Source organism: Panthera onca, chromosome E2, assembly GCF_046562875.1.
Source record: "Panthera onca isolate mPanOnc1 chromosome E2, mPanOnc1 haplotype 2, whole genome shotgun sequence".
NCBI lineage: Eukaryota > Metazoa > Chordata > Mammalia > Carnivora > Felidae > Panthera > Panthera onca.
Window position 1 is genome coordinate 6,536,485 of NC_138353.1, and position 25,118 is coordinate 6,561,602.

The following is a 25,118-nucleotide window of genomic DNA, read 5'->3' on the forward strand; positions in this document are numbered from 1 at the left end:
TTCACAAAATCAGATAGACTGAGGAAAAAAAGGCCAATATGAGAGAGTTCATTCTATAGGATTCCATTTATAGAAAGTGCAATACAGGCAACAGTGATCTAATCTCTTAAATGTTCGAATGGCTGTAAACTTATTCCCAAGAACTCCAAATCTATGAATATATGCAGAAGTATAACCTTGGGGACAGTACTTTAATTTTTTTTTAATGTTTTATTTATTTTTGAGACAGAGAGAAACAGAGCACGAGCAGAGGAGGGGCAGAGAGAGAGGGAGACACAGAATCCGAAGCAGGCTCCAGGCTCTGAGCTATCAGCACAGAGCCTGATGCAGGGGTCAAACTCATAAACCGCGAGATCATGACCTGAGCCGAAGTCGAACGCTTAACCGACTGAGCCACCCAGGCGCCCCTTGGGGATAGTACTTTAAAGGGGGCACAAGAGTTTCTGAGGGAATGACAGAATTCTGTTTCTTGATGTTGGCATTGTGTACAGGGTCACATTCTGTTTGTGAAATTCCACTGAGTTGTGCACTTATATCCTGTGTGTGTGTGTTTAATTTTTTTATTTAAAAAAATTTTTTTTAATGTTTTTATTTATTTTTGAGACAGGGAGAGACAGAGCATGAGCAGGGGAGGGGTAGAGAGGGAGACACAGAATCTGAAGCAGGCTCCAGGCTCTGAGCTGTCAGCACAGAGCCTGACATGGGTCTTGAACTCATGGACTGTGAGATCATGACCTGAGCCGAAGTCGGACACTTAACCGACTGAGCCACCCAGGCGCCCCAATTTTTTAAAAAATCTACAACACCAACCCCCCCCCCCAAAAAAAAAGAAACTGGAAGTAGCTGGGGAAAGGTTGTTCTTGTGAATATGTGTGACCTGCTGATTGTGTCTGTGCAGGATGAAACTTAGAGCCACAGGCCTAGATCACGAGCCCAAACAAGAAACATAAAGGACTAATAACAATGCTGCATAGGGAGTACCTGTGATTTTGTCACGAAATTCACCAGAACAGTATCTGAAATCTTTGGAGTTTTGTTATGTCTTTGGTGCTGTGTTTGACCTTATATAAATACGAAGAATTTTATACAGCATATACAGGATCCAGCAGAGGAAAACAGAAACCTCAATATATTTGGGAGCTTTTTTTATTCTGCCCACCTGGAGTTGATGCTGATCGTGATGGTGGAGACATGCAGGAAGGTGATGATGTCAGTGGCCTACTGTGCCACCTCTGTGGGGGAATAAAACAAATTTGCATCCAAAGTCATTGTGGAAATGCTTCAACCTCAAAGCTGCCAAACATCCCCACCACACACACACAATTTGTAACCAGCAGAAAGAATTCCTGAAGACCACACAAGAGAATAAACAATGGACAAACCGTTCCAACAGAAACTTCAAATAAGAGGTTACTCAATAGATAATACAGGTGTAAAAATGTTCTATGTCTATAGTAGTCACAAAAATTTCAAATATGACACTACCGCCTGGTGACATCAAACACGACGTAAAAATCTAAAACAAGGAGGACAGGGGTGCCTTGTTGGCTCAGGTGGAAGACCATGAGACTCTTGATCTCAGGGTTGTGAGTTCAGACACATCATTGGGTACAGAGATTACTAAAATAAACAAACTTTAAAAAAAAGAATAAAAGGAGAATGAGAGAAACAACAAGTCTTTGCAAACTTGTGGATCAAGCAAGAATCTTGAAACTACTGGCAAACATTAAAATTTGGAAACCGTGTGGTAGTATAAACTTTAGCTGTCTTGGATATACTATGTCCCAACAAATATACAGCTATGAATATACTCAACAAAGTGTGTCTGGTATCCCTAAAAGACTGGTTACAGAATTATATACCAGCACTACTCGTTACTCATAGTAGTCCAAACTCAGGAATACCCACTTCCCATTAACAGGACCAGCCATCGGTGAATGTTTTCATAGTCACACCACGGAGTCTTCTACAGCAGATCTAAAATGCTAACAAGACTACGCAAGAATACAAATCAATTTTCAAAAGTCATATGGCAAGAGAAATAAGTCATCATTACACATTCAGGCAGTATGACTCCATTTATATCAAGTACAAAATGGGAAAAGTGATCTAATCTTTCCAATCTTGGAGAGTTATGAACGTATTCCCAAACATCACAATCCTACAAAGATAGCCAAGAAAGCTATACCTGTGGGGACAGTGACTTAGAGAGAATACAAGAAGATACCCAGAATTCTGACAACCACCTGTTTCTTCATCTTGGAATTGCATACACCGGTGTGGTCACTTGTGAAATACCAGTGAGTTGCATCATTAAAACGTGTATATCTTCTAGTTTTTCAAATACAAACCATCAAAATAAAATTTCAGGGAGCTGAGAAGATTCTGTGCTTGTGTCTGGCTTGCTCAATGAGTCCGTACAGAAAGAAAACTTATGGACCAAAAGGTCCAGATTGGAGGTCAACGATGAAACATCACAGAATAATAATGGTGCTTACAATGAGTCTGAGATTTGGTTTAAAAAAATTCAGGAGAGCAGCTTCCTAAATATTTGTTCCTTCTTGCTATATCTGCCATAGGAGTGACGATATTTACCAGCACATACAGGGTCCGCAAAGGACAATGGAAATCCCAATATCCTGGGGAGGCTTTAGCTAATCTCCACCCACCTGGAGGTCTCGGGGCGAAGACGCAGCTGGTGCCAGTGAACACACCCTGCCAGCGTTGTGAGGACAGAAAACAGATGTGCACTCAGAAATGCATGGAAGAATGTTTCAACTCATGGCTGCCAATGTCTTGGGGACACCTGTAAAAGGAAATGACCAAGAAGCAAGTATAATCAGGTGCCTAACAATCACATCTCAGGATCTCAACCTGGATTCCCTGTAGAAGAGGAAGAGACAGACGATGGTAAAGAAGGGAGAAAATGCCAAGGATTCCAACCATCATCAATGAAGAGGAAACTGTTCTCATTGCCAAATCCTGGAGTCCATTCTGACAGATCCCAGTGAGTAATACTGGTCTTCAGAATCCGAGTATCCTGCACTGGAACATGTCTTTTCGACTGCATGTATCATATCAGTTGAGACACATTATCTCTGGGAAACATATTTACTTCAGTTTCACTGTGTCAAGGTGCCTCCCACAGTGGAAAAAATAACCTTTATTTTTTTTTTCACATTTTATTTATTTTTGAGACAGGGAGAGACAGAGCATGAACGGGGGAGGGTCAGAGAGAGGGAGACACAGAATCTGAAACAGGCTCCAGGCTGAGCTGTCAGCACAGAGCCCGACGCGAGGCTCCAACTCACGGACCACGAGATCATGACCTGAGCCGAAGTCGGCCACTTAACCGACTGAGCCACCCAGGCGCCCCCAAAAAATAACCTGTAAATACCACTTAAAATGCATGAATCACTGCCTACTACCATACATATGGAATCTTTTTTCTTTTCCTAAAGGCATGATGGAGGCACGAACATTGTTTCTATGGCAGAGATAAAGACAAGCTAGGCACACAGGGGAAGCAATCTCAGTTCACACATTGGTTAGGGGCCGAGTGGAGACTGGAACCTGGCACGTTGGAGCGAAGACAGTGTCTGAACCTCTGTGCTCCACTAATAATGCACGTCAGCTGTGCCTTCAAATAGTCCAGACGCATATTTCATTTTGCATTTATACTTTTCCATCTTATTTCACACTATATTTTATTTTATATGTTTGGTGTAAAAAGCATACATTTTTCATGAAGGATATTTTATTTAGGTGAATAACATATGTAAATAACGTGTTAATATAATAAAGTCCAGAGGCATGAATTACAGGCTAATCCTGCAGGAGACACCCCTGTGCCCACATTAGATTTCATAAATGCAGTATTTGCTAACAATACTTTGGCAGTAGAAAGAGTCATTTCCTGTCACAGTAAGAACAAAAATCATGGCTTCCATACACACAATATTACATCATAGTACCTTGTTCTCTAATCAACGGTTTATAAAATCCTACTATAAGATGAAACAGTTATTGATGATTATGTTTTAAATGCTGAGGTATTTAACAAAATGTGCATTGAGTGAAACTATTAGCACTAAGGCAAGATTGTAAAAGACAGTAAAATACAAGACACACGTAAAATGGTTCTAAGAATATGGAATTGTGTGTGTCACGTAAGTTAAAAATCATTAGAATATTAGTTCTGAGACTGGGATTCTTCTAGAATATTATTAAACCAGAGAGAATGAGCCAAGATTCACATGCCCCAGGTACCTCTTGTCTGGTCCCATAATTACAGTGAACTTTGCCCCAACTGACTCTCGGTTCCTGCTCTGGTATGATGTCATGGTTTTGTGAGTTTGAGCCCCATGTTGGGATCCCCACGGACAGTGCAGAGCCTGATAGGGATTCTCTCTCCCTCTCTCTCTGCCCCTACCCCACTCTGCTATCTCTGTCTCTCTCAAAATAAAGAAATAAACGTATTTTTTAAAAAATTCTAAAAACAGATTCATCTACACGATCTCTGTAAAGGATTAGAAAACTGTTTCTGCTCTACGCTTCTCTGTATTATAAGCAGAAGGCATTGTAAGCACACCTCTACTGACACTGAAAACTCTCAGCTCACACCCAAGGAACTACTCCACCTCCCTCTTCAGCTCTTCCCCTGGTCTGTCCCGACCCTCAGGATCCCTTTCCAGACACGAACACTTACTCACACGTCCTTCCTTACAGGCGCTGCCTCTCCGTCTGACAGAGAAAGAACTCACTGGACTCGTCACGTTGAAGGATGGGGGCGCAGCGTGAAGGTCACAGCAGCCAGTACGTGTGAGGGAGGGAGGCAGCCAGACCAGAGATAAGGCTTTGTGATCTGTGACCTCCCCTCCCATCAGAACTGCAATTATCATTTCACACGTGGTGGCAGTGACAGCACAGCCTTCGGTAGCTGACAATACTTCTGAAAAACTTTCTCCCAGGACTAATTACCAAATCCAATTACAAGTTTGTGAGTATCTCCGAAGAGACTGTTGTCTGCTTTAGGAGGGGCTCTTACTTTTCACGATCCCTGATGGCAGAGAGGGGCTCACAGGGAAGGAGCAGTAAATACTGATGTCAGACAACTAAGGGACTGGCAGTGAGTGTGTGTGTCTCACAGGCGTCCCCAATTCCTGGCGTCCCCGATACCTGGTGGTGCTCTGGTGGGTAGGGCAAATCCCCAGGAGCAGAGTGGGGCCCGGGAGGTTCTTGGGCCACACAGGGAGAAGCGGTTCCACTGCTGGAAAGACACTTGGTAGAGGCTGTGAGGCCACCTGGGCCCAGCAGACCCCAGACAATGGTCGCATTCGCTGGTGCTGAACAAGGTCATTAAGGGTGAAGCCTGGTGCCAGATGTGTGCTGTGATTTTCCATAATCCCTGAAATGCTGCTGCTACACTATCTCGTGAACTTTTTCTGGTGTGGGCTGGCATCTGGCTGCAGTCTCTGGGCATCAGCAGCAGCACAGTCCCACAATCTTTCCTGGGTGGGGCTGGCACCCGGCCGTGGCTCGGTGAGACCCTCCAATGAGTCAAAGCCGCAGTACCTCAGAAGTGGGGGGCCGGGGAAGGCAGTCGCATCTGAGACAAAACTCAGGAGAGAGGTACTACCTGGGGCTTGGTCAGGGACAGCATAAAAGTGGGGAGTGAATGAAAGCTGAAGACAAAGGACAGGTGAGCGATTGCTGATCAGGGAGAAGAGAGTTCCAATACTAGAAACTGGGTAGCTGGGTGACGCCATTTTCACCGCTCCTGCACATGGGCATACCCACCTACAAGCGCCACAACAATCCACCCCAATAGGCTGGCAGCGCCAACTAGGGGAGAATGGAGCCATTACACTAAGCCCCGCCCAACTGGGCCAACCTCACTCTTCAAGAACAGAAGTCTCAACACCTGCTTAGTTTATGGACTATAAAGCACTTCATAGTCTGACTTCTAGGGGAAAAACGAAGTAATTTCAATCGTATTTCAGTCTGTTAGCAGGCCAATCTATTCAATTTTCTTTTTTTTTCCCTTTTCTTTTCTCTTTTTTCTCTTTTTAATTTCCTTTTTCTTGATTACAATAGGAGAAACAATTCATTTTTATTTTTAACTTTTATTAAAAAAATTTTTATTTTTTTACCATATTTTTTACTTTTGTGTAAATTGTTCAAATTCTATTTAATTCCATCATTTTATTTTACTCTACTTCACTATATTCAATTCTTCAAATTATAAAACGATTTCCTTTTTTATCTTCCCTTTTTTGTTTCTTTTTTCTTGAATACAGAAAGAGACAGAATTCATTTGTAATTTTTATTAAAAATATTTTAAATTTTTTTCAACTATATTTATCACTTTTGTGTAAATTGTTTCAAATTCTAGTTTATTTACATCATTTCATTTTAGTCCACTTCAGTGGAAACATTTTTTCAAATTTTCAAACAATTTCTTTTTTCTTCTCTCCCCTTTTTTCTCTAACCCATCAAGCAACTTAAACACCCAGACCAAAACACACCTAGGATCTAGCATCATTCATTCAATTTGTGTGTGTGTGTGTGTGTGTGTGTGTGTTTAATTTTTTAATTGTAATATTTTTTTAATTTTAATTTTTTAACCTCATTAATTCCTCCTCTCCCTTCAAAATGATGAAACAAAGGAATTCACCACAAAATAAAGAGCAGGAAGAAACGACAGCCAGAGACTTAACCAACACAGATACGAGCAAGATGTCTGAACCAGAATTTACAATCATGACAATAAGAATACTAGCTGCGGTCGAAAATAGATTAGAATCCCTTTCTGTGGAGATAAAAAAAAAAAAGTAAAAACTACTCAGGATGAAATAAAAAATGCTATGACTGAGCTGCAATTACAAATGGATGCTGTGGTGGCAAGGATGGATGAGGCAGAACAGAGAATCAGTGATACAGAGGACAAAGGAGAATAACGAAGCAGAGAAAAAGAGGGAGATTAAGGCAAAAGAGCACAATTTAAGATTAGAGAAATCAGTGTCTCAATAAAAAGGAACAACATCAGAATCACAGGGGTCCCAGAAGAAGAAGAGAGAGAAATACGGGTAGAAGGGTTATGTGAGCAAACCATAGCTGAAAACTTTCCTAATCTGGGGAAAGACACAGACATCAAAATCCAGGAAGCACAGAGGACTCCCATTAGATTCAACAAAAACCGACCATCAACAAGGCATATCATAGTCAAATTCACAAAATACTTAGGCAAGGAGAGAATCATGAAAGCAGCAAGGGAAAAAAAGTCCTTAACCTACAAGGGAAGACAGATCAGGTTTGCAGCACACCTATCCACAGAAACATGGCAGGCCAGAAAGGAGTGGCAGGATATATTCAGTGTGCTGAATCAGAAAAATATGCAGCCAAGAATTCTCTACCCAGCAAGGTTGTCATTCCAAATAGAAGGAGAGATAAAAAGTTTCCGAGACAAACAAAAATGAAAGGAGTCTGTGACCACTAAACCAGCCCTGCAAGAAATTTTAAGGGGGACTCTGTGATGGGGAAAAAAGATGAAATTAATTAATTTAATTAAATACCAAAAGCAACAAAGACTAGAAAGGACCAGAGAACACCACCAGAAACTCCAACGCTACAAGCAACATAATGGCAATAAATTCATATCTTTCGGTACTCACTCTAATATCAATGGACTCAATGCTCTAATCAACAGATACAGGGTAACAGAATGCATAAGAAAACAAGATCCATCTATATGCTGTTTACAAGGGACCCACTTTAGACCTAAGTCCTTTTGTGTCTTTAGACCTAAAGACACCTTCAGATTGAAAGTAAGGAGATGGAGAACCATCTATCATGCTAATGGTCAACAAAAGAAAGCCAGAGCAGGCGTACTTATATCAGACAATCTAGACTTTAAAATAGAAACTGTATCAAGAGATGAAGAAGGGCATTATATCATAATTAAGGGGTCTATCCACCAAGAAGATTTAACAATTGTAAACATTTATGCACCAAACGTGAAAGCACCGAAATATATAAATCAATTAATCACAAACATAAAGAAACTCATTGATAGTAACACCATCACATTAAGAGACTTCAACACCCCACTCACAGCAATGGACAGATCATCTAATTGCAAAATCAACAAGGAAACAATGGCTATGAATGACACACTGGACCAGATGGACTTAACACTTATATTCAGAACATTTCATCCTAAAGCAGCAGAATATACATTCTTCTCCAGTGCACATGGAACGTTCTCCAGAATAGACCACATACTGGGACACAAATCAGCCCTCAGAAAGTACAAATAGATCGTGATCGTACCGTGCATATTTTCAGACCACAATGCTATCAAACTTGAAATCAACCACAAGAAAACATTTGGAAAGGTAACCAATACTTGGAGACTAAAGAACATCCTCCCAAAGAATGAGTGGGCTACGGAAGCAGTTAAAGAGGAAATTAAAAAGAATATAGAAGTCAATGAAAATGATAACACCACAACCCAAAACCTCTGGGATGCAGCAAAGGAGGTCATAAGACGAAAGTATACAGCAACCCAGGCCTTCCTAAAGAAGGAAGAAAGATCTCAGATACACAACCCAACCTTACACCTTCAAGAGCTGGAAAAAGAACAGCAAATAAAACCAAAAACCAGCAGAAGTCAGGAAACAATAAAGATTAGAGCAGAAATTAATGCGATCGAAACCAAAAAAAAAAAAAAAAAAACCCAGAATAGATCAATGAAACCAGAAGCTGGTTCTTTGAAAGAATTGACACGACTGATAAACCACTAGCCAGTTTGATCAAAAAGAAAAAGGAAAGGACCCAAATAAATCAAGAATGAAAGAGGAGAGATCACAACCAACACAACAGAAATAAAAACAATAAGAGAATATTATGAGCAATTATATGCCAATAAAATAGGCAATCTGGAAAAAATGGACAAATTCCAAGAAACATATACACTACCAAAATTGAAACAGGAATAGAAAATTTGAGCAAACCCATAACCAGTAAGGAAATCAAACTAGTAATCAAAAACCTTCCCCAAGGGGTGCCTGGGTGGCTCAGTCGGTTGAGCATCCGACTTCAGCTCAGGTCATGATCTCACAGTCCGTGAGTTCTAGCCCTGCATTGGGATCCATGCTGTCAGTTCAGAGCCTGGAGGCTGCTTCAGATTCTGAGTCTTCCTATCTCTCTCTCTCTGCCCCTCCCCTGCTCACGCTCTGTCTCTCTATATCAAAAAAATGAATAAACGTTAAAACAATTTTTTTTAATTAAAAAAAAAAATAAACCTTCCCCAAAACAAGAGTCCAGGGCCAGATGGCTTTCCAGGGGAATTCTACCAAACATTTAAGAAGAGTTAACACCTATTCTCTTGAAGCTGTTCCAAAAAAATAGAAACGAAAGGAAAACTTTCAAACTCATTTCTATGAAGCCAGCATTACCTTGATTCCAAAACCAGACAGCAACCCCACTAAAAAGAGGAATGATAGACCAATTTCCCTGATGAACAAGGATGCAAAAATCCTCAACAAGATATTAGCCAACTGGCTCCAACAATACATTAAAAAAATTATTCACCATGACCAAGTGGGATTTATACCTGGGAGGATGGGCTGGTTCAATATCTGCAAAACAATTAATGTGATTCATCACATCAATAAAAGGAAGGACAAGAACCATATGATCCTCTCAATAGATGCAGAGAAAGCATTTGACAAAATACAGCACCCTTTCTTGATAAAAACCCTCAAGAAAGCAGGGATAGAAGGATCATACCCGGAGATCATAAAAGCCATATATGAACGAGCCAATGCTAATATCATCCTCAATGGGGAAAAACTGAGAGCTTTCTCCCTAAGGTCAGGAACAAGAAAGGGATGTCCACTCTCACCAGTTATTCAACATAGTATTGGAAGTCTTAGCCTCGACAATCAGACAACACAAAGAAATACAAGGCATCCAAATAGGCCAGAAGGAGGTCAAATTTTCACTCTTCACAGATGACATGATACTCTATATGGAAAAACCTAAAGATTCCACCAAAAAAAACCTGCTAGAACTGATTCATGAATTCAGCAAAGTGGCAGGATATAAAATCAATGCACAGAAATTGGTTGCATTCCTCTACACCAACAATGAGGCAACAGAAAGAGAAATCAAGGGATCGACCCCATTTACAGTTGCACCAAAAACAACAAAATACCTAGGAATAAATCTAACCAAAGAGGTGAAAAATATATACACTGAAAACGATAGAAAGCTTATGAAAGAAACTGAAGACACAAAAACATGGAAGAAGATTCCATGGTCCTGGAGAGGAAGAACAAATATTGTTAAAATGTCAATACTACCCAAAGCCAATTATATATTCAATGCAATCCGTATCAAAATAACACCAGCATTCTTCACAGAGCTAGAACAAATAATCCTAAAATTTGTATGGAACCAGAAAAGACCCCGAATAGCCAAAGCAATCTTGAAAAAGAAAACCAAAGCAGGAGGCATCACAATCCCAGACTTTAAGCTACACTACAAAGCTGTAATCATCAAGACAGTATGGTACTGGCACAAGAACAGACACTCAGATCAATGGAACAGAATAGAGAACCCAGAAATGGACCCACAAACGTATGGCCAACTAATCTTTGACACAGCAGGAAAGAATATCCAATGGAATAAAGACAGTCTCTTCAGCAAGTGGTGCTGGGAACACTGGACAGAGACATGCAGAAGAATGAACCTGGACCACTTTCTTACACCATACACAAAAAGAAACTCAAAATGGAGGAAAGACCTCAATGTAAGACAGGAAGCCATCAAAATCCTCGAGCAGAAAGCAGGCAAAAACCTCTTTGATCTTGGCCGCAGCAACTTCTTACACAACACGTCTCCAGAGGCAAGGGAAGCAAAAGCAAAAATGAACTACTGGGACCTCATCAAAATAAAAACCTTCTGCACAGCAAAGGAAACAATCAGCAAAACTAAAAGGCAACTGACAGAATGGGAGAAGATATTTGCAAACGACATATCAGATAAAGGGTTAGTATCCAAAATCTAAAAAGAACTTCTCAAACTCCACACCCAAAAAACAACTAATCCAGTGAAGAAATGGGCAAAAGACATGAATAGACACTTCTCCAAGGAAGACATCCAGATGGCCAACCGACACATGAAAAAATGCTCCACATCACTCATCATCAGGGAAATACAGGTCAAAACCACAATGAGATACCACCTTACACCTGTCAGAATGGCTAACATTAATAACTCAGGCAACACCAGATGTTGGCTAGGATGCGGAGAAAGAGGATCTCTTTGGCACTGCTGGTGGGAATGCAAACTGGTGCAGCCACTCTGGAAAACAGTATGGAGGTTCTTCAAAAAATCAAAAACAGAACTACCCTATGACCGTGCAATTGCACTACTAGGAATATATCCAACGGATACAGGTATGCTGTTTCAAAGGGGCACATGCACCCCTATGTTTATAGCAGTGCTATCGACAAGAGCCAAAGTATGGGAAGAGTCCAGATGTCCATTGACAGTTGAATGGACAAAGAAGATGTGGTGTTTATGCATACAACGGAGTATTACTCGGCAATCACAAATAATGAAATCTTGCCTTTTGCAACTACATGGATGGAACTAGAGGGTATTATGTTAAATGAAATCAGTCAGTGAGAGAAAGACAAAGTTCATATGGCTTCACTCATATGAGGAACTTAGGATACAAAACAGATGAACATAAGGGAAGGAAAGCAAACATAATATAAAAACAGGGAGGGCGACAAAACATAAGAGACTCTTAAATATAGAGAACAAACAGAGGGTTGTTGGAGGGGTTGTGGGAGGCGGGATGGGCTAAGTGGGTAAGGTGCAATAAGAAATCTACTGCTGAAATCATTGTTGTACTATATGCTAACTTGGATGTAAATTAAAACTTAATTAATTAAAAAAATAAAAACTGAATCTCCTATTGGAATTTCCAACTGCAATTCAACCTCACAGGTTTCATCCCTTCTTCCAACAGTTCCACATGTCTGTCTTCCTCCCCCAAAGATAGAATTCTTTGCAATTTCTGAAAAAGCAAATGCATGTACTTCCGTGCAAAATCCACCAATATACAAACGAATGAGAATTTTATAGAAGAAAAATCTTCAGAACCTTTGGATCAGTGTTCCCAACCTTGGCACTACTGACCTGTGACCTAGATACCTCTCCGTGGTGGGAGTTGTCCTGTACATAGCAGGATATGTGTCTATATCTCCCACTCCACTATGTGCCAGAAGCAACCCGCACCTCACTCCTCCCCAAACGTAAAGGTCACTAAACACTGCCACATGATCTTGGGCCGGGCAGGGGATGGGGGGGAAACCACAGGAAAATTACCCTAGTTACGGATCAGTGTTAGAGAGGTGTTAAGCAATTCTAACAAAAAATCACTTAATGAAAACTTTTGGTACAGAGGCATTAAATTATGTTAATCTTATAACCTAAATATTCAACTTGCCTTATTTTTCTAGATATGATTTCATTGTAATGCTTTGTACACAATGAAACACATTACTACATGTAACATTGTGAACAGATTAAATGTTCTTAAAAAATATGGGAACAAACTAGGGCTCCTGGCTGGCTCAGCCTATAGATCATGTGATTCTTGATCTCTAGCTTGTGAGTTTGAGCTCCACATTCGGTGTGGAGATTCCTTAAATAAACAAACTTTAAAAAGTAAACAAATCTTTAAAAAAATACATGGAAAAACTGAAATGATTATTTTACAATTTTATCTTAACCAATACACTTTATTAACACGAGAAACTATCACTAAATTAAAAAAAAAAAAAAAGCCTGTGGCCCTATAACAGAGTGAAATGCACGCTCAAACTTGTGATGTGAATATACGATAACCTTCACACGTTATTTTCCATACCTGACACCCCTAGGATACATATATTGCACTCAAAAGGTGACAATAAGCTGACACTCTCTAAAGGCTGTGTTATAACCACTTTTATTTATATGGGTTAAAGATATCTTTGTATGTCATCGAATATACAATTAAGGTGACAGTTCCAAAGGCTTCAGTCCCTTACACACATAATTCAAACATCTATCGTTGCCCGTTTAAAATACTTCCACTTCTTCGTTTTCAAACAAATCTGTGATGAAAATACCTTCACGTGTGCGCTGCGAGAATCTCTGAGACAAATCCGACCGTGAGAAGAATCGGCGGGCAACGTGGAGTGCAATTTTCAAGACTTATGCCGGGACATCGCGCCACTCCTCCAGAAGCACGCGGGTCCAGGTGAAGACACGAGTCAAGCGACGTGGCCGCGTGGAGGCCCTGGAGGTCCGGCCTCTGCACGTGGCTGGCAGCTGGGCTCTCCTCCGGCAGCGTCTGGGCCTGAGCGCTTGGACTTGCCACGTGGATCACGAGTGCTAGAAGCGGCGTGCTCGGCGCTCGGCCCACACTTGCGCCGGCGCCTGGACACCGGGCTGGCTCAGCCCCGCACACAACCAGACCGCAGTCGACGAGGCCTCCCAACAATGCTGGTCCTCACCCACCTCGCATTATGCCCAAGTCTCCGGCCCATCCTGCCCCCGTCACGCTCAGGACCTCCAGTCCACACCCGATCCCCCAACATCTGGACCCCTCGACCAGCCCCACAACATCATTTCAACCCAAGCTCACTAACCAGGGCTCATAGTCCGCTCTACCTGCAGCCACAAATGGAAGCACAAAACCCATCTTGGCACTAACACGCGCTCTCTCCTCTCCAGGTGGGTCCTAGAACTCGCTCATTCCACTCCCTTGCAGCCCAGGACCTCGTGCGTGCGCACCGAAGGCCGAACATCGCAACTCCCCTCAACCCCACCCCCACCCGGGAACCCAAATCCTTCCTCCATTCCAACCTAGACGCCCTCGAGGGCAGCACCGGGTACTGGGACCCGTCACCGAAGACACACGGATAAAAGCGCCACCAGACTCTAGTGCGAATCTGTCCCTCTCACGCGACCCTCACACACGCTTGTCGCGGGCAGGCTCCGGGCAGCCGTGAGCCGAGAGCCGAGCTGCCCTCAGCACGTGGTCCCGTCCCTCCCTGGGGCCCGCAAGCACCCCCAGGCCACCGCCAGCCCACACTCCCCGAGAACTAACCTTCCAGGAAGAGAAGCCGCAGCTCTAAGCCAGTTCCTCACCTGGAAGGGCCAAGGGCCTCTGCGGGAGCTCAACGGTCACCTGACCCTGCCGGACATGTGCGCATGTGCAACGAGGCCGTAGCCACGCCCACATGCCCATCCCCGAGCTCGCGCCTGCGCAGAGGCCGCCCAAGAAGGCCAACCTCCTCTTAGGACCTGCCACGTGCAACTGCGCGCTCAGCTTTCCCTGGAGGGTCCTCAGACTTTCCCTCTAGCAGCCGCTCCGTCCCCACGGCAATCACCTGTGCTGGTTCTGTTCCTTCCTCTTCATTTGCTACATGTGAGGAACCCACAGCATCTGTGTTGAGATGGGACGTTAGCGAGTAAGAGGGTCAGGTGTGCTCTGCTTGCTCTCTCTAGAGCTACCGAAAGGGGGATTGGGTGGGGGATGCTGCGGAAACAGAGTTCTGGGGAGAGAAGCAGCAGCACCACCAGAGACTGTTGAAAATGGTAATTCATCGGCCGGACCGCAGCTGTATCTCAATCTCTTAGAGTAGGGTTCTCCTGTAGACTCTGTTTCAACAGAAATGCAGGAGATTCACATACACACAATACTTTGAGAGGCAGTGTTTGCCAAAGTGGTTGTCGTTGTTGGCTTCCCCTGACGATCACCTGGGAAGTGTTAACAAGTATCATATCCTGTGCCCACTTCCTGCTCGTATATAGCCATCCTATCACTGTGTACTCTCTGGGTGGAAGGGTTCAATGAAAGCTCTGGGGTCATTTTTACAAGGTCAATGTTCTCATTCAGGAGAGCTCACCCTCATCACCACAAGGCCCCTTCTCCAAATGCTGGGGATTCGTTTTCACCATGGGATTAAGGGTGGGGGTGGGAGTTGGAAGAATACACATTTAGTCACTTGCACTGCTATAAATACTTAGCAGATATTTAAAAACAAGGCACAAATTTATTTTCATAACCGTTCTTAGATGAAAACCATTTGGGTCTTGGCTGGGTACTCTGATTACAATGTCACCTTCTACATCAAGTGTCAATCAGCTTGGACCTCCTTCTCCAGATCCTACGTAATATTCCACTTCTATCATCTTTTAGGTCGTTAGCACAATTAATTGCCATCTTGTGGTTTCCACATGTGCCCACCTACACTTAGGCTCAAAGACAGCAACAGTCTTTATGCTTCAAATCTCTGATTTCCTCTTGTATCTAATATCTCTGGATTCTCTCTCTCTTTAAGGATCTTGGAATTACTCTGGATCCAGCAGATAATCTAGGATAACATAGCTGCTTAAAGGTAATTTCATTAGTAACTTTAAATCCTACAAATCCATCTTACTTGGTATCATAACAAAGCCGAGAGAGTCACCCTCCAATTGGACATCTGCCTGTAATTATTATGAAATCAGTGGAAATTTTGTAAAAAAAAAATTTTTAGAATTATCAATACATTCACAACTCTCTCACCTCTGGTTCCCTTTTCATATGGTTTCTTAGAACGAAAAAACACGGGTGAATTTCTCTCCAATTTTCAGGTACCCTAAAAGCTTAAGTGTTCTTAAAGCTCATATTGTTAAAACAAAGGGTTAGGTCTTAGAAATATCACAATACATAAAAGAATCTTCATCAGATCAATGTTGGGGCATAAAATGTCCTTGACCCATAACAGTTCTTCAACAGAGATGCAGAGTGTGGGATGAGACAGCTCTTTCCCACACTTGCAACTCTGGATACCAGTAAAAGCCTCTCCAGCCTGACCGACCAGTCACATCCTGCACCTGATTTCCCAAGGAATGGCTGAGATTTGCTACCCAAAACTGCACCTTCCCTCCTGTACTGTATGCTCTAGTTCATGACGTGGGGGCACATTGTAATTGAGCAAGAGTTTTGCCTCCTGAGCTGAAATTAGGAACTAACTATCCATGACACTTGATATTTGCCCGTAAATCGAGAATTAACGAATGGGTGTCAAGCAGTGACCTCCAATCTGCCTTGTGCCACTTGCACCCTCCCAGTTCCCTGGCTCCTCTTCCCCACCGTATGCTCCTCTCCCACCAGGGTCCTCATGCCCCCACCCTGGGAGCCCCAGTCACCTGCTAAACCTCCACACATCCCTCACCTGGACTCAGCCCTATGAGACTTCTGCATCCCACTCCAACCTCCTTCCCGTCACCTTTTTGACATCTGTCTCTAGGTGACCGCTATTCCAGGGACTCCAGTGCCACCCTCCTCGCCTTCTATCACCCCCAGGACCGGTGAGGTCCCGCCCTTTCTTTGTCTTGCCGAAATTCCACTCCCAATACCAGTATCTCACCCATTTCCTGGGTCCTCTACACCCACACCTTGCGGTGCCCCAGCCTCCACGCCTGCAGGAATCCAATCCGCACCCACATGCATTACTCCATCCCTATCTCCTCTGACCCTTTCTCCTGGATTCCCTCACTGCCCACTACCCTCACTGGCCCCCTGAATGCCCTCTGCCTCTTTTGCCTTGTTCAAGGTCTCCTCCAGGGTTCCTCTCCTCTTCACACATTCTCTATTGCCTTGGGCCACGCTGCCCTCCTCCAAAGCACACCCGCCCCACACTTTTTCCCTTCATCCTCCCACCATTATTTTCACCACTCCAAGACACTGTCTTGTGTGTCTCGTACCCACACCGACCATTAACATCTTCCCTATGAAGTGTCCGTTTCGATTATCCCCTTCCACCCCATGAAACTCTGCACCTCTTTTTCCCAAGATCCCAGTATGCCTCATACCGATCACTTCCCAGCACACTATGTCTCCATGTACCAGCAAACGTGGCAACTCCCCTGTGGCATTGAGCACACGTTTGTCTTCTATCCCTCTACCTTGTTTCTTCTCCTGCGCTATTTTCTTCCCTCACCCCAGGACCTCTGCACCATGTTGTCTCTATGTTCTTCTTTCCTATGCCCTCCCTCTCACCTGCTCTGTCACACACCCATGCACTGCCACTCCCCCCCACACCCCAACATCCCCACCACACATCCCACTTAGAGTGGTGATGCTCAAAGCAATTTTTAAGACTGTATATTGAATATATTCTCTGTATGGGTAGTTTAGGGCTTGAAAGCATTACAAGTGATAATGAAGGCCTCCAGACAGCCCAGAAGTCTGGAGGTACTCCTCTTTTTCTGCATTTGAACATTTCATCAAGACACACACACCCACGATGAAAGCGTATGTTGATTTTATTAAACTGATTGTGAACTGTGAGTTAGTGTGAAGGTGTGGTGAATATAAATGTCAATGGGGGTGAGTTTCTAAGTGTTTAGGATGTGCCTGAATACTTGTGAATTTCAATTACAGCTGTGAGTACACGAATGACCACGTATGGGTCTAATAGTATGTGAGTATATGTGAGGTTGGGTGTATATACACGTGTGTTTGCGGATGTATGTAAGTGTGTAAACCGTTAACGTTTGTGTGCAGTCTGAGTTGCCCATCATTATGGCTCTGACTTGAAAATGGCTAGTAATTGCACAATGAACTTCAATAGTGGAATTGTCTGCAGGGAAAACCACAGGATCTGTTTCAACTCCTACTTTGTGTTTCTTCTTACCAAAGCATTAAGTGCTCAATACTGAAAATTCAAGGGGGGAAAAAGCGTACAGAACTGTTGGAGCTCTTTGATCGTCTTGAATTAAGTAAGTGAGGATGGGCTCATCCAAGATTTATAGGTTGGGAGAAACTTCTGGTTAAGCCATCTGATCCTACTGCTTTAGTCTGTGAGAAGAGACTCTTAGAAACTTCTCTCTTTCCTCTCTGGGTATTGTCCAGTCTTTAATTCTTATCAATGGGGTCAATAATGGTAAAACCAATTTTCCTACACAATCTTCAAATTAATTGGCACTGAATTATTCAAACATGTCATATTAACTTTGTGTGAAATGAATCCTATAGTGAGTTATTTACATCATGTTCTTCCTTTTGCTTGTATCTCTGCATATTCTTCCCAAGTATTTTGTCTCATTCTGTTTCTCTACTAATAACCTTAACTGATGGTTCCTTTCAGTGGTCTGAGGATTAGGAAAGTACTACTTTCTGGGTAGAGGAACCTCTCTGGGAAGTGAAGAACCCAGGGAGATACACATCCTTCCCCACTAATCCCTCACGTGTCAGAACACACTATTTGCTGCTGTGCTTAACAGGAGACACGTCTACCTACAGGGATCGAGGGAGAAAAAAACAAGCCTCCCACAAATAGTCTCCTACAAGGTTCTAACCAGAAAGTCATAATTGTTCATCATAATTAACAAATGAGAGAAAAGTTTCAGGAACATCGTCAGCTCCCAAACCTGTATTCCCAGTGCAGCTGTAAATGAAATAATTGCAGTGGTGAGACAGGTGACCTCACAGAATCACAAACCTATATCTCAGGGTCTGGCTGGCCCCTCCCACTGGCTGCTGTGCCCTTCACAGGGAGCCCCTCAGGCAGCAGGAAGGAGTTGGTGACGATCCATTTCAGTCTAAGAGGCAGTGTCTGTATCAAGAGTCTGGGTGAGTGATCCTATCAGAAAAGGGCGCTATTCCGTGGATTACCTAATTCACTGTGAAAGCCATGCAGGAATGTGCAATATTTCTGAGGTTTGAGCTGAGCTAGTTAAGAGGATGTGGGGTCCTAGACCTTCACCTGTCCCTGATGGCTCTTAATTCAGTGAAGTTAAACTTCGCTCAATGTGATTGCTGGTGTTCAGTGCAAGTAATAATATACACTGATTTTTAAGTCCTTAAGAAATGAATTGTAAAATCAATGTCCTAACATTATAGGAATTATAGGCTAAATTTTCAGGGTTACTAGATGTGCAACTCTCACAGCTCCATGGTTGTAGTGAAATGTATGAAGAATTTACAGGAATCTTCTGATCCTGTGCAGAACGTGTATCCAAATGGTAATGTCTTGAATTGAAAGTTTTCCTGTAACCTTGGATGTAGCACACAATGATGGGGACAGTAACTGAGCCTCCATGGAAGACATCATCATCTGTTGGTTACAGTGAAACTATACTCATTCTGAAAGTTAGGAAATGAACAGGTAAGGGACAGTTGACATAAAAACGGTGATTTTCAGACAGCAGCTTTCAGGTTCATATCATGTTCTTTCCAGGTGTTTAAAAATTACTCTACCATCAATACAAAAACCGAGTATTTTGAATCCTAAAGTGTAAGATACATGCCTTACAGAGGTCATTTTACAGTGATGCGTTTACTATTTCACAAATCTGTGTTCATTGCTAATAGTTTTCCTTAATTCACGTAAGTACTCACTAATAAGTACATAGTGTATCACTCGAAATTAATGATAACTTAGAGTCTGCCTGACACCATTTGATCATGCATCCGTGTTTCATGTGCCAGAGTTTATGGGATTGTTGTGATAATTCAGCAATTCCAGTGTAATGCCATTACACTTGTGTTCCTCACATAAAAGCACGAGTCTTTCTGTTGCCATCTTGCATCTACGACATAGAACTGCAGGTTCCTGCACTATGCTATTGCCAGAGCGCATGCACGTTCACTAAGGTATTCAAGGCTTACCCATAACTGATATTATCCTGTGGAATAAAGTTTTACAAATGAATGGAAACTTGTTGTGATGAAAATTATACAATACCCCCTACTCTGAAGTTAACCACAAGGTGTCAAATCAGAAGTAACCATGGATCTGATTCCTGGATGGACACAGCTAACTAGCCGTCTAGCAGACCGTGGGGGCTCAGTGCACTATCACGGTTTCCAGCCCATCCGGTTCCCAGTCCCCACGCAGCCTGAAGGAGCACATTTGAACAGATCCTTAACCTCTCTGTGTGTCTGTTCTGTTCATCTTTTAATTACAGCCACAGTAATGCCGACCTCATAGATGTGTGGAGCATGAAGAAGCTCTCACGTGAGTGCCTTCACAGGAGTGACCTTCACAGGAGTGATTTTACATTATAAGGGCTCTTGAAAAGTTCTACATTCAGCCCTCGGAAAGCAACTATGAAAAGAAAACTGTAAGTAGGTGTTTCCAAGTGGCAAGGAATGGAAAGCAGAACATAGTGGATTTCAGCTGACGTGATACATGTGGCGCATGTCTCATATTTCCATGCAGGAAGTTCTAGCCCAGGAGGCAACGGTCAGTGACTGGGACCAGAGACAATGGTCACAAGGGATCTGGCCATCGGTCTGATCTTCTTCACACAGACTACCGTTGGAATCCTGGGCAATTTCTCACTTCTTTGTCATTATATCATCCTTTCCTTCACTGAGTACAGGTGGAGGTCCACAGATTTCATTCATAAGCACCTGATTGTAGCCAACTTCTTAGCCCTATTCTGCAAAGGAGTCCCCCAGACCGTGGCAGCATTTGGGCGGAAACATTTCCTCAGTGACATTGGATGCAAACTTCTTTCCTTTCTTCACAGAGTGGGGAGGGGAGTGTCCATTGGTAGCATCTGCATCTTGAGTGTCTACCAGGCCATCACCATCAGCCCTGGGAACTCCAGGTGGGCAGAGCTTAAAGTTAAAGCACCCAAATACATTTTCCCCTCGATTTTCCTGTGTTGGGTCCTGCAAATGCTGGTGAATATCATTTTCCCTATGTACTTAACGAGCACATTGAGCGATAAGAACATCACGAACAAAAAGCATTTTGGATACTGTTCTTCGGTTCGTCATGACAAAGCTAGTGACTCACTGTATGGACTGTTGTTATCATTCCCCGATGTGTTATGTCTGGGGCTCATGCTCTGGGCCAGCAGCTCCATGGTTTTCCTTCTGTACAGGCACAAGAAGCAGGTCCAACATATTCGAAGAACCAATGCTTCTTCTGCATCCTCCCCAGAGTCCAGAGCCACCAAAACCATCCTTCTCCTGGTGAGCACCTTTGTCTATTGTTACACCCTCTCCTCCATTTTTCAAGTTGTTTTGAGTGTTTTTGATAATCCCAGCTCCATCTTCATAAGTGTCGCTGCAGCTGTGTCTGAGTGTTTCCCATCTATCAGTCCGTTTCTGCTCATGAGCCACAACTCCAAGGTACCCAAGGTACCCAGGCTCTGGTTTGCCTGGAGAAGGAATATAAGATCTCCTTGTCTTCAGAAAAACATGTAGACTGTATGTACTTCTACAACATACAGTTGCCAATTCACTCAGCCCCCTCACAGTCCTAAAAAATTTTTATGGGTTTTTCTCTCTCTCACAAGAGAGGTGCAGCCTGCAGCAGACGGGGGTTTCTGTGCATTGATGTCTGTGCTGCGTACAGAAACGTGAAATTATCTGTAAAATTTTAATTAAAATTAAAATTATCTGTAAAATTTTAAAATACATATCACCAATAAAATCATGAGCTGTTGTGAGCAGATTTATGCATAATGCCTTTACATGGTCAAGAAGGAGTTTAAATGTATTGACAAAAAGGACTCTGTGATTAGTTTTTCAAATCATGCTGAAATTTCTAGGTTGACACCTAACAAATACTAAGTGTGCACTTCCAAAGAAAGGGGGTCAAATGTATACATGTTTTTAAATGTTTTGTCAAGACCTACAGGATCGAAGTAGGATGTAAGAATAAAGTCAAAAATAAGGATTGAGGTACAAAACTGAAAAATACATTTTATGGAATTTAAAACAAAACAACTTGGCACAGCAATATTCATACCAGGTAACATATACTTCATGGTTTGCCTTTATTATGATTGTCAAAAATGAGGAAACTCTGATAAATGGTCACAGCAAAGAAGAGCCGGAGGAGACATGACCACCAAATATAAAATGTCATCACATACCTGATGTGTTCTCTGTTGATGAGTTAGAGGCCTCAGTCTCAATCAGACAGAGGCCCTGTCTCACGTGCTGTCACCTCTGTGCCAGTAGGGGTGGCTGACATAACCCACCAAATTCAGAGTCCGGTCTCCCAGGGAAAGGTCACCGGCACCATAGGGCAGGGTCACAGGGCTCAGTCCCTCCATCCAGCAGTGATGGAAAAATCCTTGTTTCTTTGGCTTCCCAGCACGTAAAAGGAAGCCCAGCCCTTCCTGGACTCCTGGAGTATTGGGGACAGCACACATCACTGTGAGTGATGAGTCTGTCATTGCAGCCTCTGGCAAAGGGAGGAGGCCTCCACCTGGAAGCCACACGGTGTACGAATGTGGGGCCACTACAACACAACTACAAGGTGTGATTTTTTTTTAAAGTAGTGATTAGCTTGTAAGTGAGCTCTCCTCAGAACTAACCCTTAGAAATCCTGAATGTCTTGCTTGATACTCCAATTTGATTTACTCAGATTTACATATTCTTTACCTAATGTCCTTTTTCTGTTTCAAGAACCCACCCAGACACCACATCTCATTCTGTAATCGTGTCTCCTCTGACTCCTCTTTGCTGGGCCATTTTCCCAGATTTTCCTCATTGTTGATCATCTTGACAGACTTGAGTACTAGTCAGGTATCTTGTAGAATGGACCTCAGCATTAATATGGTACTTTCCTCATGATTATCTTGGGCTTCTATATTTTGGAGAAGAGAGCTCAGGGTATAAAGCGCCATTCTCAGGACATCATATCAAGGCTACAGCCCAGCAACATGACTTATCATTGTTCACATCGGCCTACGTCCCCTGGATGAGGTTGTGTGTATGAGGACCCTTCGGGAAACTTACGTGTCCCCTTTCATATTGTACCCGTCGCAAGGAAGTCATTGTGTGTGGCTGACATTAACGAAAGGGATCTTGTGCTCTGCCTCCTTAAGGACAACGTTTCTTACATAAATTATGTGGAATTCTTCTGAAGAGGTCCTTTTTCTCAATTTATTATTTATTCAGTGATTTCCCAAAAATGAATAAATGTTGAAAAAAATTTTTTTAAAAAAAGGGGTCGCCTGGGTGGCTCAGTCGGTTGACCATCTGACTTTGGCTGAGGTCATGATCTCGGGTTGTGGGTTCGAGCCCCACGTCAGGCTCTGTGCTGACAGCTCGGAGCCTGGAGCCTGCTTCGGATTCTGTGTCTCCTTCTCGCTGCCCCTCACCCACTCATGCTCTGTCTCTGTCTCTCAAAAATGAATAAACATTAAAAAAAATATTTATTCAGTGATTTCCTCTTATCAGTTTTGATTCCTGCACATCTGTTTGATACTGAGTTACAACCAATATGGCCTCTTCTGCTCTTGTTTAAATTCAAGGTGTTCCGGGATGCCTGGGTGGCTCAGTCGGATAAGTGTCCGACTTCGGCTCAGGTCATGATCTCGCGGTTTGTGGGTTCGAGCCCCGCATCAGGCTCTGTGCTGACAACTCAGAGCTGGAGGCTGCTTTAGATTCTGTGTCTCCCTCTCTCTCTGCCCCTCCCCTGCTCATGCTCTGTCTCTTGGTCTCTAAAAAATAAATAAATGTTAAAAAATTTTTTTTTAAATAAAATACAATCAAGGTGTTCCACCTTGACCATGAGGAGCTCTTTCGGGTGACTCCCGTGTCCCTCTGACATAGCCCATTTTTAGAAACCGAGTTGTTTAGCATGTCCTGACTTATGGCACCGCAGCTCTGCAGGCTGATTTCATACACGTCCTGTCCTAGTCCAGGCTGCACCGTCTCTCCAGGCAGCCCCTGGCTGCTGCCGTGGGGGAACCGTGTCAGGGACCAAGGCATGGACACTAGGTATGCTCACTGCTCCTGGTGTCACTGTGTTCACACCCTCTCAGCTCAAACACCAAGAAAACGTACGTGTGTGTGCTGAACCGCTCGTGTGCACATAGGTAGAAACGTGTGTGGGGGGCGATTGGTGTCCATACAGAGTCAACCTGACTTCAGGCTGATGTCTCCAACTCCAACCCATTCCTCATGGATCATTCTAACTTCCTGCCCTTGCTCATCTGTCTCCTGTCTCTCCAACGGTGACAAACGTGGATCTCACCATCTGCACTTGTGAGTCAAATGCATTTCTGGTCCAATTTGTATAGGATACCGGCCCTCTTGTGCCTGGTTCTTCCAGGCAAAACATCTGAGTAAACTATGGGATGGCTGCAAGAAAGCGGAAGGACAGGTAATGACATGGAACATTCCAAGGTAGAGGAGGAGGGACACCTGGACGCCTGGGAAGGGAACACCTTACACAGCAGGAGATACGGGGGGAGGGGAGGGGCGGAGTATTAAGGATCATTCATCTTACAGGACTCCCCCCGGACAATGGCATTCTAGGGGGGCTGCACGGCAGGGACACCATCCCGCTAGGCTCAGAGGACACTTCCAGACAAAGAACATCACCCTTGGGCTTTGAAATCTAAGGGAATTTTCCCTCCTAGATTTTTTACTTAATGGTGACAGGTGACATTTCTTCTTTCCAGTTTCTCTTTTTGGAATGGGAATGTCTACGCTCTACCCATCCCACCATTGATTTCTGGAAGCAGAGAATGTGTCTGCATTCACAGGCTTATCGCTTGAGAAGGCAGGTTTTTCACAGGATAAATCATGTCTCAAGTCTTTTTTTTTTTTAATTTATTTATCTATTTTGAGAGAGAGAATGAGACAGAGAGAATCCCAAGCAGGCTCCACACTGCCAGTGTGGAGCCCGAGGAGGGGCTCAAACACACAGACCGTGAGATTATGTCCTGAGCCGAAACCAAGAGTCAGATGCTTAACTCCCTGAGCCACTCAGGTGCCCCTCATATCTCATGTCTTAATCACACTTGACTTAGATGATACTTAGAGGAGATTTGAGACTTGGACGTGTTTACCAAATGAGTTAATATTTTGGGGCTACTGGAATGGGGTGGAGGGGTAAGTGCATTGTGCCAGTGAGGACATGAATTTGGGGAGTCCAGAGGGCTGAGTGTTATAGACTGACCTGTATCTCCTCGAATTGATAGGCTGAAGTCCTAAATCCCAGGAGCTCAGAAGGAAGATCCTTGAAGGAAGTGATGGGAGTTAAACTAAGGCCAGGAGGATGAGCCCTGATCCACTC

The 25,118-nt window shown here is 43.3% G+C and overlaps 1 protein-coding gene and 1 non-coding gene across 15 annotated transcripts in view; one reads left to right on the forward strand and one right to left on the reverse strand.

Annotated features, from left to right (window-relative positions):
- LOC132677092 (uncharacterized) overlaps positions 1–25,118 on the reverse strand; it is a 290,019-nt gene that overhangs the window by 192,981 nt on the left and 71,920 nt on the right. For 4 of the 13 annotated variants that reach the window (XR_013552474.2, XR_013552470.2, XR_014136180.1 and 1 more), the window contains exons 1-2: positions 14,177–14,306; positions 2,670–2,806 (exon numbers count right to left, since the gene is read on the reverse strand). This is a non-coding gene — a transcript (uncharacterized LOC132677092). Of the gene's footprint in view, positions 1–2,669; positions 2,807–14,176; positions 14,309–25,118 lie in introns of those variants that run through there. The other 9 variants (XR_014136184.1, XR_014136186.1, XR_014136182.1 and 6 more) reach the window with 7 other exon arrangements.
- On the forward strand, positions 13,690–21,316 carry LOC145713203 (vomeronasal type-1 receptor 4-like). 2 transcript variants are annotated; one of them, XM_081791397.1, is made up of 3 exons: positions 13,690–13,800; positions 15,414–15,470; positions 20,032–21,316. In XM_081791397.1, the coding sequence occupies exon 3, from the start codon at positions 20,333–20,335 to the stop codon at positions 21,281–21,283; it is 951 nt and encodes a 316-aa protein (XP_081647523.1). In that variant the 5' UTR covers positions 13,690–13,800; positions 15,414–15,470; positions 20,032–20,332; the 3' UTR covers positions 21,284–21,316. The 2 variants fall into 2 exon arrangements, with proteins under 2 accessions (XP_081647523.1, XP_081647522.1); XM_081791396.1 differs by lacking the exon at positions 15,414–15,470.

Coding starts and splice junctions, on each gene's coding strand:
- LOC145713203 (XM_081791397.1), top strand. CDS start 20,333: ATGGTCACAAGGGATCTGGCCATCGGTCTGATCTTCTTCACACAGACT.